Below are 15557 nucleotides of genomic sequence, written 5' to 3'. Positions count from 1 at the left end.
TACTTAAGTTAACGGAGGAATGTTCCCTTCGTTCCGGAACCCCTCCTTGATCTTGTTGAGCCCGCAGCTTTGAGCAGTCCCAGACCTCGTTTTGACGAATGCCCCCCCCGACCGTCGCCGCGGCGCAAGTATCCCGTGAGACGTACCTCAGCCCGGTTAAGATTTTTGCCCAACTGCTGACGGACGCGACGGCGGAGGGGGGGACGCACGCAGGTGGCGGACGGCACACACTGGACAGACGGACAATTCGTGCGATTGGTGACAAGCTGACATCGAGGGCTTCGTCAGATGAGCTAAAAAACGGCGTCAGGTTTTATTAAGTCGCCGTAGTATTGTTATTTTGTTGTATTTTGTTGTTTTAGTTATGTCTGTTTATTTGCTAAAATTTTAAATTTTGTCGCGTTGCGTGTTATTAAACGTCAGGGGATCCAAAGAAAAAGATAACCCTAGAATTCACAAATATTGCACTTACAATTTCGATATTTGTTCAATTCCCTCAAAACGCCATTTTGAAGGTTCTAAATGCAAAAGATCAAGAGCTTCCAGGGGCCGCCCCCCTACACCGGGCAAGGAACTCTCCCCTCCGCACCTCGCGAGGGGCCCTAGGGTGGGCCCTGGACCCCACCGTTAAGGGCTTCGCGCAAAGGCGCTCGCGGTGGCCGCTACGCACACACACTCTTCGTATATTTTGCGAAGTACTTTGGAAGTAACACCGAAATCATTCGCCCCCACAACTGAGACCTGTCTACGCTCACGTGTATACGTTTAATACTGGTTTAAATAACTCAAACAATAGTTTACAACTTGAACACGGCCATCACAGCCAGCGGGGTGGAGCTAGCAAGTGCCAGCATACAGAAAGTGTTTCATACCTGCTGCGTTGTCGATGACCTACGACTCGTAGCCATTTTTGCAGACAGCTTGTGCCATGAAAACAACTTAATAAAATAGCATGATTTGTATCACAATACTTTGTAGAAAAAACCACGTAACAGACTATACAAAGTACAAACTATAGTCCCTAGAAATCATATGAATGCTTACAAATCAGCATGGCGGAGCACTTTAATAATGGACTGCTATTGAAACTTACTGCGAATTGTGTCTACTTGTTCTATTTGCTGATGAACTATGGCTACTAAATATTACGGATTTTATCAGGCAGAGTATCAATACGTGTATCATGAACAGTCAAACGTATCGTTAAACTGCATATCGCTAGGTTTGTTTCGAATACATGTATATATCGATGAATCGTCCAACCCCTATTAGTGGTGATAACAATGGTTGTATTAGCAATTGCAAAAACGGAGGCTTTGCTATGCTGCAGCATCAATTCGAAAAAAGAGTATGACATTATATTTATATTATTATTATGGTTTTTAATGACTTTTTTTGTTTTGCAGTTATGTTTAGACATACGACCAGGGGGCACCACCAACACACGAGCGACAACATGAGTGGTGGAAGCTAAAAAAGCTGATCGTGAGCCTTGATGAACTCTTCGCATCGTCGCGGCCCCGCATTTGCAAGTGGCACTCAAGTCCAGCAGGTTGCACTGATATTCGGCGCAACCGTCGTTAGCCCCGAAGGAGCTCTATGTTGTCGACTTTCCGCGGCAGGCGGCGGCGTCTGTGGCTAAGAACTTTCCCGGGCGTACTGCCATCCGTAAGGTCTTTCAGCGACTCGTTGAGAGCCAAGGTTGTACGACGTGAAGCGCCTGACGAGCGTGACAAACATTGCGCACTCATACGCACGACGCGCAACTGCGGCTGGCAGTGGTTTCACCCACACCACGGTTTACAGCATGCCCGCGCGCGCATTTAAAGTCACCTAGAGCTCCTCAACAAGGAGCTTCTGGGGAATGGGTTTGACGATGAGGGTTTGTCTGTCGATGATCACTAAAAGAGAGTTTTCATCGTCATTCGATCGTGCTACTCGCTATAGGGAATCTCCGCCAATGACAGGTGGTAATGGGCCGGAGGAATTTTTCCATTAGATGATTTTCGGATTGGAAAATGGTCGCTCGGTGATAAGCAAAACAAGGAGAATGTTTGTGGTAGCCTTCATCGTTCAGGACAAGCGATAGTACTTGTGATCTGTTTGGTTTCAAGCACCTCTAGCATTAAAGGATTTAAGTACAAGACGTGCAGAGAGTCAAAGCCAGAAGATATATGGTTTAAAATTAAATAAAACTGTCTGTCTTAAGTGCGTGCATTTTTTAGCCTGGTCTCATTATTTGGACGTGTACTATACACAGAATAAAACGTTTGGTGCAGCTTTATATAGTGTTATCAAATATTGATGAGCAAAGTTGGTGCCAACTTGATATTTAATGTACTTTTTCCATTCTTAATAATTACAAAAATCTGTGTATCGTAATCAATTTAAGAAGTGAATATAGATAGATATAATAGGCAAGCTAATAGTTCTAAAATAACTGATATGTGCAGTTATGTTTCAAATGCATGCATACCAACTTGCCTATAAAAATGTAGGCTAAATTATGCTATGGTTAAGAAGATGTTTTAATAGTGTGAATTTGATTTTATACATTTTCCATTATTGATTTATATTAAAATTCATCAAAACTGCTTATGTGCATATTTTTACTAATCCATTAAATAACAGTAACAAATTCACTAGTTTCCAGTTTTTAAATAGAACTGTCATTGTTTAACATATTTAGACAGCATCTGAATATATTCTGTGGTACAAACCGCTAACATAATTTTCAATTTATAAACCAAGTTTATTGAAATATCTTTAAATATATTCTTCCAAGTAGTAATCATCTGTATCATAACAACAAACATTCTACGTAAAATGTCAAGAGTACTAATATTAATAATTTCATTGCGTGCTTAAGCATTTGCAAATCAACAGATTCCATGCATGTTATGAACGTTATGTAAATTTACCCACGTATATGATAACATCAGGGAGTCTATCAATAGGCGTATATATAGGGTCCCTGTATACAGAGAGTTGCGCCAAACTCGGATTTGATGCCATTTTTTCCAAATGGATCCTCACCGCTGCCGCTTAAGTTACAGCTCTGTATGGATATCGCTGTACAATGGTCCGTAGTAATTAATTAGACTAATCGTGCTTCAATAAACTCAAAATTTACAGAGATTAATAGCTAAGACATGTGTCTACGTGATATCTAGATTTCTAGAAATGTAACTCAAATCGTTGCGGGCCATAATGATAATTTAATTTGTACATTTCTTACGGCATAGCGGTGCGTATCCATTGAAACAACCTGTCGTCAGCGACCACGTGACCGATTTTTCCCGACTCGTCATGGCGCAACTCTTCTGTATATATGACCCTAGGTATATACCCAATAGGGTATAGGGTATATTGATAGACTCCTGATCACATGATCACCATTTCAGCTTCATACTTTGTTTGTCACTGTTCCTCGTGAGTAAAGCAAATTGTGTTTGATAACAGCTCAATAATCGTGAAACAAGAAGGAACTGATTTGGAGTAATAAATGGGGAGAAAACTTTTTATCGCATAACATTGAAAGACCGCATAAAAATATTTTCAAGCAAGTAAGCTTGCTGGTTTCACTCCATGTTTTGCTGGAATTAGTATTACGCTGTGTAAGTATATGAGTAATACTGTTCGCAATGAGTTAAATAGGTTTCTAGTGCTTCTAGTATGCATAGCTTCGTTTAGCTAGGTGTGTAATGATAACAATGTGTGTATTTTCCTTAATATGTGGTGGGTCCGACAGATGGCACAAAATCACGAAAACGTAACATAGAAGGTCTTTCAAGAACGAACATTTCAAACTTGCACTGTCTTGCTAACGATTATAAGCTGCCTCTGAAACCATAGACTTGGGAAACGTACATGTGGAGGAGCAACAATCCTAGGCCACAAAAAAATTGTATAACGAACGTATCAGCATTCAAGTAGTAGTTACTGCCATACATGGATCTTCCTCTGGAATTACTCAATATAGAAGGGCAACCCCTCCCCAATGCGATTAACGTGACATGTCCGGGTTTGGCGACATTTAGAAACTGCAACCTCAATGATGCACCTGCATACTACTTACTCAGTTGGTCTCACTACTAATGTCACCACTCTTCACAAGGGGCATGCTGACCATATCCTATACCGAGTATGACAGAGCACATCAAGCAGTCAGTGATGCAGAAGACAACGCGTGTCAGTATTTACGTACAGATGACATATAACAAGCCAATAACTATTGTTAGCCAACACCCTCTTGCAAGATGGAACCTGTCTCTAAAGAACAGGGTGTTTTTAGTGGTAGTGGCCTTTTTATAAAGGGTCATTCCGTGCTAATCAGCCAAAAAAATGGTAAATTTACACCTCACTTCAAATTGCTGAAATTTGGTTTATGGGGATAATCTCTAGGCTGAAAAAGCTGAAATTTCAAATTTCAGCTCCGGTCGACAAACGGTTTTCGCCGCTACGGCGCGCCCTTTTTGCGATTTTGCCAGAAATGGACGACCCGTCAATTTTCAAATGGTTCATATCTCGTAAGCTACTAGGCAAATTGCGTAGATATTGGTGTCTTTCGCGAAGCTAATTGCATAGGCAATCCAAATCTGTCATTATTGTTATATAGGGAGCAGTATAAAGCTTTGATGACCTTTTGACTTGACTTTGACCTTGAATTTGAACTGTGATCACATGTAACCTTGAGGATGAACTTCATGAAATATACCGTCACATGTTTTAAAAAATTGGAGATCTAATTTTTTTGTTTGCTTTCCAGCTCTCTCAAAGTTGGCATAGTAGTGCAATAACGCTCTATCCTATGCAATGCTTTACATGTAGCACTATGGGGAGGTGGGACGGCGGAGAGCCGAGGATGCTATGTTGGGGGTGGGTGCTGAGGGATAGTCAAGTTAAACCCAAACATGTGGACTTTGCTGTACATAACTGATGAGAATTGACGGTGCAATAACGATGATAAATGACTATTCAGTCTAATGAAAAATCATTAATATTACCATGTTTCAATTATCAATAATTCATTATCATCAATGATCAAAGTCGCATAGCACACTTGAGATCCCGCAGCATAGTTTTCTGAGTAAGTACTTTCTGAGAGGCCTGAGTGAAGGATGGGGTGTTTGATTATTTGCACACTGATATCACTTCTGTAACCCAGCATTGACTCTGGTTTCAATGGCATTGAATTGCCTGTAGTCCATGAGGGGGTGCATAAAAATTGATGGGGGTAGTCACCACTCTCCAAAATTTCTCCACCATGCCAATCAGAAAGCCGTCATAAAAGACAGCCAGACAAGTTTTGGTTTCTTTATTTCTGATTGCACAAATGGTTTGTTCTAAGTTCGCCATCATTACTGTCTAGAACTTCTTTGCCAACACAGCATGGCAAGAGTGCCTGTGACGGTTAGGAGGGACGTTCATTAAGCGCACTAGTCAGCCAAGGCCTAGCTGAGCGCCCATATAATGACAGATTCTGACAGCGACGGAATTATGGATTTCTGCGTGGAAGAATATCCCTGGTATCACGTCTTTCAACTGTGACACATGACCAGAGGATGTTAACTGAATCAGCTTCAGAGTAAAGGACAGGTTTGATATGGCTGAAAGACTATCAAAGAGACACTGCAAATACCACAGATCGTTTCAGTCTCAATCTACGTACATGTGTACAAGCTTGAGTAACCAGTCGGCCTGCGATTTAGTACATGTTGTTCAGACATTAATATGCAGAACTGAGACACCAGTAACCATCTGTGACAAATCAAAATAACAGGAACAAACTTGTAGGGGTCTGCCGTCTTTTATGATTTGGCTTTCCGCTGACATGTGGCCTGGTCGGCAGGAATTTCGGCAGGAGTTGGTGACTACACGATCAATTTTATGCAACCCTCAGGGAGCCTTACCAAGCAGTGATTCAAATGGCCATTGGAAACAGATCACATGCTGGGTTACAGGAAATGATGGATTCTGTGTACAATCAACACCCCATCTCTGTACATTATCCTCTTCCAGAAAGTACTTTATCTGCAGAAAGACGCATGCTGCGAAGGATTTCAAGGTGCATCCGAGTAGGCGGGGGTGATGCAGTGGGGGGATGATCAATGAGATTATGTTGATAATTGAAAACATGTAATGACTAATGATTTTTCATTAGACTGAATCGTCATTTAGAGATGTTATTGCCACCTGTATTCTCAAATCAGTTAGATGTACAGGCAAAGCCACATGTTTGGGATTAACTTGATAGTCCGAATAGATGGCAAATGGTATCATATGTGGCCTACATATAACAGATTGCATAGGAATGCGTTATTGCAACCTATTATGCCAACTTGAGAAGAGCTGAAAGCAAACAAATAAATATTTATCTCAATTTTGTGGGATATTGATGTAGCAAAACATGTGAGGTATCAATTTTTCAATGAACTTCATTGAAAATTATACCTCAACATGTTTTCAAATTCAAGGTCAAAGTAAAGGTGATGACCTTTTGTTATATAGGAGCAGTATAAAGTTTTAAATAATGACAGATTTGGATTGCCTATGCAATTAGCTTTCCAAAGACACCAATATTAACCAATTTGGCCTAGTAGTTACAGAGATACGACCATTTGAAAATTGACGGGTGCGTCCATTTTGGCCAAAATCGCCAAAAAATGGCGTGGCGTAGCGCGAAAACCGTTTGTCTGAGGGAGCTGAAATTTGAAATTTCAGCTTTTTCAGCCGAAATTACCCCATAAACCAAATTTCAGCCAATTTGGAAAGGGTAAGGTGTAACCCATTGGGTGATCTGACACGGAATCACCCAAAGGTGACTTGCCATTTCCCTTGAGAGGCAGCTATACAGTAAAACCACCTAAGCTGTATAGAATGAATACCTGTCTATAAAGGACATTTTGGGGTTTCTATAATGCGAGTCTCATGCAAGTTTGATTGCATACTGGCGTTATTAAAAGGTTGCTAGAAATATATCAAGCATAGGATGCTGATTGTAGTATATGGCTTTAAGATTTGTAGATAGGAGGGAAGTGCTCATCACGTTGCTGCGCTTGCATTATTCTGTGCAGAAGCTGCTAGTTGCAGAAGTGCAGTATACTGTGGTAGACCCTCCTTGTTTACCTCCAGGTCATCAATCTGAAACCAGTAAAATTAACCTGTAATTTCCTGCTGCATTTTGTTTCATTCTTCCAGTTATTAGATCTTTCTTTCTCCCTTTCACCTCCCACCTCTCTTATTCTCCCCCCTCCCCCCTCTCGCTCTCTCTCACCCAAAGCCTTGGGTGTTACTGTTAATAGTCTATCAGCTGGAGGAAGTCCTGTGTGCATTTATATGTCCCCGCAGTTTGACGCTTGATTCATGTAGGGGACACCCCTGGGAGTAAAAAAAACTTGGGTAGACATTCTGAATCATGGGAAGGATAAGTAAAATTCAAGATGGCGTTCAAGATGGCCGTCAATTCATGTAATTGACCATAACTCGCCACCTATTTATGATAGGAGGTTGATTTTGGTGTCTATCCCCATATTTTATGGGTCAGGCTATCCATTAAAACTGATACCCGTACCGAAAATGAATTGCATCATTGTTAAATCTAAGATGGCCACCGAAAGGGACACCGTATCATATAAACTGCTATAACTTCTTGCAGACTTATGATAGAAGTGTAATTTTCGTGTCTATCCCTATGTTTTAGGGGTCAGGTTATCCACTGAGACTAATAACCAGATTAAAAACGCACTGCATCACCATCAAAGCTAAGATGGCCACCAAATATGACCGTCATTTATTGACAAGTTTTCACAAATCGCTATAATACTAGCAGCATTTACAGTATACATGATATTATTGGTAAGGTAACTTTAATACTGATCACTGTGTCCTTAGGATACCAATTTGGGTTTCTGCAGTCATCGACTTGTTCGGTCTGGCCTTTGCAAAATTCGCAACACTTGGCACCATTTTGTTGACACACGCACCTTGCTGTAGAACACTTCACACAGGAACACACAACTGCAACATCGTCCGGCAAAGGTAGATGGAACCTACCTGGAACAAGCAAGCCATCTGATAATTCGAATCCAAAGTCTGTAGGTTCCAGAGTAAGGACACTCAAACAGTTCATCTGACTATAGGTGGAGTAAAAGCCTCTAAGAATATGTCCGAGTTCTTCCCGAATTCCTTGAGGTGTGCTATTGGGTTCGCTTTGGGAGCTGCCAATTTGGTGCCAAATTTGCTTGTGATGTCACATCCAGTCAACGCATGAACGGCCGGCAGTACATCACATAATTCACGCCCCTGCTTTTATGCCAATACATGTACTGGGGATGTACTTGATACTGTCCCCTACACCTGCTCTCCACAGTTTAACCATACCATGCGTTTTAAAGATCTGGCTGAAATGTAACAACAACACCAACACATCAGTGTCATTTGACAGCGTGACAATCCTCTTGACACCGATCCTGATGGCATGCAAAACATGGGGCATGATTCGAACATCCGCTTCTTCCAGAGTAGAATCGAGTTCATTGTATTCGTTTGTAATTCCCGAATAGACTGACCTTGTCTTCGTAGACACTGTGCTCCCTTCAATTTGGCTAACCACAATTTCCACACCAGGGACTCGTGTAGGACATTGGTCAATCAGAAACCTAGTCAGCAGTTCCTCTAGTTTGCCCAGAAGCTGTCCATTTCCTTTGGCAGTTTAGTCTCAGGATTGACTGGACTCGATCGGTGGTCTCATTGTCCTCCGTTGTCGTTCACTGTCCACAGATCCTTCGATGTAGGAATCGAAAACAAAGTCGATACGGCTGGCATTGACACTCAAGCCAATGACGGTTTTCAAGAATACCTCACAGAAATCTCCAAATGTTCTCAATGACGACGTTCTAATCTTTCTCACATATGCCATTACATCTACAAAGTATGCAGTTGGCATTGCCGTCCACTGAGACGGAGCTTGGTAATCAGCACTGGTCAGTGCTTTTTCGAGTTCGTTTGTCAGTTCACTTTGCAGGTTTCTTCATAAACCCATCGTCATCGAATAGGTAACTGGGAGACACCACGAGGTCGTGTTGGAACACATATCAGGCATCACAACCGCGTACTCGAGCAATATCTAACTTCTTCTGTGCTGACCCAAAATCCTTCCTTTCTTGTTTGTGTTTGATATTTGCTGGTTTCTTCTTTCGACCGATGGCGCTTGCAAACGTCTTCAAGTTCCGTTTATGAATAACATCACTCAGGCGCTTCGTTTTGTCTATTAGTCTATCCTTTCAAAATTTATTGTACCTCTCAACACCAGATTCCTTGATTGTCACCAGATCCTTTCGAACAGCATCAGGCATAATGGCAGACGACAGGATGTTGTGCAGCCGTTGTTCTGTATCTTCGACAACTTTGAACGGATTCTCATGGGTAACCACATATGCCATCATGTCATCAACCTTTTGCTCCCCGCCTTCAGTACGTCCAGTGGTGAATTCATGGTTGACAACTAACTCAGAATCGTCCATTCTGACTGCGCTTATCTTCCTAAACAGGTGGTTAACAGACATCATTTCATGGTGAATAATGTTCCATTTCGTAACGTATTGCTTCTTCCTGGTGCTACCAATGATACCGGCACTGCTTATCGAGGAACGGTTTATTGTTTGCTCTAAGCACATGTCCATTGCAACGGCTGTGAATGGAGCTGACGAATCCTTGATCACAAAGCCCCATTCAGAAAGTTTCCATGAATAGCTGGTGCGTGAATTATGTGATGTACTGCCGGGCGTTCATGCGTTGACTGGATGTGACATCACAAGCAAATTTGGCACCAAATTGGCAGCGCTCAAAGCGAACCTAATAGCACACATCAAGGACTTCGGGAAGAACTCGGACAATTTGTGTCTAGCTGAATCGGAACTATATCTGGTACAGGTCGTGAAACATGGTAACCATACTATACAAAATATGGATGAATTACGACATAGTCTATACTACCACAGCAAGTCTGTGACCGTTCTGGACTTACCACCGACTAGCCACGCAGCTACAGGACATATTCTCAGAGCCTTTTACTCCACCTATAGTCAGATGAACTGTTTGAGTGCCCTTACTCTGGAACCTACAAACTTTGGATTCGAATTATCAGATGGCTTGCTTGTTCCATCTACCTTTGCCGGACGATGTTGCAGTTGTGTGTTCCTGTGCGAAGTGTACTACAGCAAGGTGCGTGTGTCAACAAAATGGTGCCAAGTGTTGCGAATTTTGCAAATGCCAGACCGAACAAGTCGATGACTGCAGAAACCCAATTGGTATCCTAAGGACACAGTGATCAGTATTAAAGTTACCTTACCAATAATATTATGTATACTGTAAATGCTGCAAGTATTATAGCGATATGTGAAAAGTGGTCAATAAATGACGGTCATATTTGGTGGCCATCTTAGCTTTGATGGTGATGCAGTGCGTTTTTAATCTGGTTATTAGTCTCAGTGAATAACCTGACCCCTAAAACATAGGGATAGACACGAAAATTACCCTACTTTCATAAGTCTGCGAGAAGTCAGTGGCATAGCCAGTATGTAGCACTGTAGGCCCGGGCCTACACTTTTTTTGGCCAAGTTATCTTTTTTTTTAAACACCCATAATTCAAATCCATAAGCTTGCTGCATGGACGAGTTTAAGAGTCTAGACAGGAAAAACTATTGAAATGAACGTAGCAAGAATATGGCTAAATTAGGTGACCTATTCTTCTGTCATCTAGGCTGTCATTTCCTCCCTATACCTTAAGTTAAGGAGGGAATGTTCCCCCTTCTTTTACACCTCTTGACCTTTGACCCCCAGCTTTGACATCCCAACTCGTTTTGACGATCCCCCCCCGACGTCCCGAATATCGTGAACGTACGTCAAGCGGTTAAGATTTGTGCCCAACTGTTGACGGACGGACGGAGGGCCGGACGCACGCACGGACGGACACACGGACAGACGGACAATCGTGCGATTCTACAAGCTGCATCGACTTCGTCAGATGAGCTAAAAAACGGCGTCAGGTATTGTTATTAAGTGCCGTATTTTGTTATTTTGTTGTATTTTGTTGTATTTAGTTATGTCTGTTTATTTGCTAAAATTTTAAATTGTGTCGCGTTGCGTGTTATTAAACGTCAGGGATCCAAAGAAAAAGATAACCCTAGAATTCACAAATATTGCACTTACAATTTCAATTTTGGTTCAATTCCCTCAAAAACGGCCATTTTGAAGGTTCTAAATTGCAAAAATCCAAGAGCTTCCAGGGGCTCCGCCCCCTACACCCCGGGCAAGGACTCTCCCCCTGCACCTCGCCAGGGGCCCTAGGGTGGGCCCCTGGACCCCACCCGTTAAGGGCTTCGCGCAAAGGCGCTCGCGGTGGCCGCTACGCACACACACTCTTCGTATATTTTGCGAAGTACTTTGGAAGTAACACCGAAATCATTCCCCCCACAACTGAGGACCTGTCTACGCCACTGTATACGTTTAATACTGGTTTAATAACTCAAACAATAGTTTACAACTTGAACACGGCATCACAGCCAGCGAGGGTGGAGCTAGCAAGTGCCAGCATACAGAAAGTGTTACATACCTGCTGCGTTGTCGAATGACCTACAGACTCGTAGCCATTTTTGCAGACAGCTTGTGCCATGAAAACAACTTAATAAAATAGCATGATTTGTATCACAATACTTTGTAGAAAAACCACGTAACAGACTATACAAAGTACAAACTATAGTCCCCTAGAAATCATATGAATGCTTACAAATCAGCATGGCGGAGCACTTAATAAATGACTGCTATTGAACTTACTGCGAATTGTGTCATACTTGTTCTATTTGCTGATGAACTATGCTACTAAATGATACGGATTTTATTCAGCAGAGTATCAATACGTGTATCATGAACAGTCAAACGTATCGTTAAATGCATATCGCCTAGGTTTGTTTTCGAATACATGGATATATCGATGAATCGTCCAACCCCTATTAGTGGTGATAACAATGGTTGTATTAGCATTGCAAAAACGGAGGCTTGCTATGCTGCAGCATCAATTCGAAAAAAGATATGACATTTATATTTATATTATTATTATGTTTTTTTAATGACATTTTTTTGTTTGCAGTTATGTTTAGACACTACGACCAGGGGGCACCACCAAACCACAGCGAACAACATGAGCGGGTGGAAGGCTAAAAAGCTGATCGCTGACCTTGATGAACTCTTTCGCAACGTCGAGGCCGCATTTGCAAGTGGCATCCACATCCAGCAGGTTGCACTGATATTCGGCGCAACCGTCGTAGCCCCGAAGGAGCTCTATGTTGTCGACTTTCCGCGGCAGGCGGGCGTCTGTGGCCTAGAACTTTCCCGGGCGTACTGCATCCGTAAGGTCTTTCAGCGACTCGTTGAGGAGCCAAGGTTGTACGACGTGAAGCGCCTAGCGCTGACAAACATTGCGCTACTCATACGCACGACGCGCAACTGCGGCCTGCAGTGGTTTCACCCACACCACGGTTACAGCATGCCCGCGCGCGCATTTAAAGTCACCTTAGAGCTCCTCAACAAGGAGCTTCTGGGGAATGGTTCTGACGATGAGGGTTTGTCTGTCGATGATACTAAAAGAGAGTTTTCATCGTCATTCGATCGTGCTACTCGCTATAGGGAATCTCCGCCAATGACAGGTGGTAATGGGCCGGAGGAATTTTTTCCATTAGATGTTTTCGGATTGGAAAATGGGTCGCTCGGTGATAAGCAAAACAAGGAGAATGTTTGTGGTAGCCTTCATCGTTCAGGACAAGCTGATAGTACTTGTGATCTTGTTTGGTTTCAAGCACCTCTTAGCATTAAAGGATTTAAGTACAAGACGTGCAGAGAGTCAAAGCCAGAAGATATATGGGTTTAAAATTAAATAAAACTGCTGTCTTAAGTGCGTGCATTTTTTTACCTTGGTCTCATTATTTGGGACGTGTACTATACACAGAATAACGTTTGGGTGCAGCTTTATATAGTGTTATCAAATATTGATGAGGCAAAGTGGTGCCAACTTGATATTTAATGTACTTTTCCATTCTAATAATTACAAAAATCTGTGTATCGTAATCAATTTAAACAGGAATAATAGATAGATATAATAGGCAAGCTAATAGTTCTAAAATAACTGATAATGTGCAGTTATGTTTTCAAATGCATGCATACCAACTTGCCTATAAAAATGTAGGCTAATATTATGCTATGGTTAAGAAGATGTTTTAATAGTGTGAATTTGATTTTATACATTTCCATTATTGATTTATATAAAATTCAGTCAAAACTGCTTATGTGCATATTTTTTACTAATCCATTAAAACTAAAGTAACAAATTCACTAGTTTCCAGTTTTAAATAGAACTGTCATTGTTTAACATATTTAGACAGCTATCTGAATATATTCTGTGTACAAAACCGCTAACATAATTTTCAATTTATAAACCAAGTTTATTGAAATATCTTTAAATATAATTCTTCCAAGTAGTAATCATCTGTAATCATAAACCAAAACATTCTACGTAAAATGTCAAGAGTACTATATTAATAATAATTCATTCGACTGCTTAAAGCATTTGCAAATCACAGAATTCCATGCATGTTATGACCGTTATGTATAATTTACCCACGTATATGATAACATCAGGAGTCTATCAATAGGGTATATATAGGGTCCCTGTATACAGAGAGTTGCGCCAACTCGGGATTTGATGCCATTTTGTTTCCAAATGGATCCTCACCGCTGCCGCTTAAGTACAGCTCTGTATGGATACGCTGTACAATGGTCCGTAGTAATTAATTAGACTAATCGTGCTTCAATAAACTCAAAATTTACAGAGATTATAGCTAAGACATGTGTCTACGTGTATCTAGATTTCTAGAAATGTAACTCAAATCGTTCGCGCCATATGATAATTTAATTGTACACTTTCTTACGGCCATAGCCGTGCGTATCCATTTGGAAACAACCTGTCGTCCAGCGACCACGTGACCGATTTTTCCCGACTCGTCATGGCGCAACTCTCTGTATATATGGACCCTAGGTATATACCCAATAGGGTATAGGGTATATTGATAGACTCCTGATCACATGATCACCATTTCAGCTTCATACTTTGTTTGTCACTGTTCCTCCGTGAATAAAGCAAATTGTGTTTGATAACAGCTCAATAATCGTGAAACAAGAAGGAACTGATTTGGAGTAATAAATGGGGAGAAAACTTTTATCGCATAACATTGAAAGACCAGTAGAAAATATTTCAAGCAAGTAAGCTTGCTGGTTTCACTCCATGTTTTGCTGGAATTAGTATTACGTTTAGTATATGAGTAAGTACTGTGCTCCAATGAGTTTAAAATAGGTTTCTAGATGCTTCTAGTAGCATAGCTTCGTTTAGCTAGGTGTGTAATGATAAAAATGTGTGTATTTCCTTAATATGTGGTGGGTCCGACAATGCACAAAAATCCACGAAACGGTACATAGAAGGTCTTTCAAGAACGAACATTTCAAACTTGCACTGTCTTGCTAACGATTATAAGCGTGCCTCTGAAACCCATAGACTTGGAACCTACATGTGAGAGGAACAACAATCTAGGCACAACAAAATCTTATAACGAACGTTATCAGCATTCAAGTGAGTAACGCCATACATGGATTCCTCTGGAAATACTCAATATAGAAGGGCAACCCCTCCCCAATGCGATTAACGTGACATCCGTGTTGGGCGCACATAAACGTGCAATCTCAATGATGCACCTGCATCTACTTACTCATTGGTCTCACTCTAAAATGTCACCACTCTCACAAGGTGCATTGCTGACCATATCCTATACCAGTATGAAGAGCACATCAGCCATCATGATCAGAAGACAAACGTGTCATATTACGTACAGATGACATATACAGCCAATACTATGTTAGCCAACACCTCTGCAGATGGACACCTGTCTCTAAAGAACAGGGTGTTTTTAGTGGTAGTGGCCTTTTTATAAAGGGGTCATTCCGTGTCAAATCACCCAAAAAAAATGGAAATTTACACCTCACCTTCAAATTGGCTGAAATTTGGTTTATGGGGTAATTTAGGCTGAAAAAGCTGAAATTTCAAATTTCAGCTCCGTCGGACAAACGGTTTTCGCGCTACGGCGCGCCCTTTTTTGCCGATTTTGGCCAAAATGGACGCACCCGTCAATTTTCAAATGGTCATATCTCTGTAACTACTAGGCCAAATTGGTTGATATTGGTGTCTTTGGAAAGCTAATTGCATAGGCAATCCAAATCTGTCATTATTTGTTATATAGGAGCAGTATAAAGTTTGATGACCTTTTGACCTTTACTTTGAATTTGACCCTGTGGATCACGTAACCTTGAGATGAACTTCATTGAAAATTATACCTCAACATGTTTTTAAAAATTGGAGATATAATATTTTTTGTTTGCTTTCCAGCTCTTCTCAAAGTTGGCATAGTAGGTGCAATAACGCCTATATTCCTATGCAATGCTGTACATGTAGGCAC

General features: G+C 41.3%; 2 protein-coding genes across 2 annotated transcripts in view; both read left to right on the top strand.

Moving 5' to 3' along the window:
* LOC106811060 (bifunctional D-cysteine desulfhydrase/1-aminocyclopropane-1-carboxylate deaminase, mitochondrial-like) overlaps nucleotides 1–13756 on the top strand; it is a 31814-nt gene extending 18058 nt beyond the window's left edge. Inside the window, exon 2 of the mRNA XM_014814582.1 lies at nucleotides 12149–13756. The gene's annotated coding sequence lies outside the window, so the exon portion shown is untranslated. The remainder of the gene's footprint in view (nucleotides 1–12148) is intronic.
* LOC106811057 (MAD2L1-binding protein-like) lies at nucleotides 12200–12925 on the top strand. The gene has a single exon (XM_014814579.1). The coding sequence runs from the start codon at nucleotides 12200–12202 to the stop codon at nucleotides 12923–12925; it is 726 nt and encodes a 241-aa protein (XP_014670065.1).
* Nucleotides 13757–15557: the final 1801 nt, after the last annotated feature.

The sequence above is a fragment of the Priapulus caudatus genome, unplaced genomic scaffold, assembly GCF_000485595.1.
Source record: "Priapulus caudatus unplaced genomic scaffold, Priapulus_caudatus-5.0.1 Scaffold500, whole genome shotgun sequence".
In the NCBI taxonomy this organism is placed as follows: Eukaryota; Metazoa; Priapulida; class Priapulimorpha; order Priapulimorphida; family Priapulidae; genus Priapulus; species Priapulus caudatus.
The sequence above is the reverse complement of the archived record's forward strand: the minus strand, read 5'-3'. Positions and strand labels throughout refer to the sequence as shown.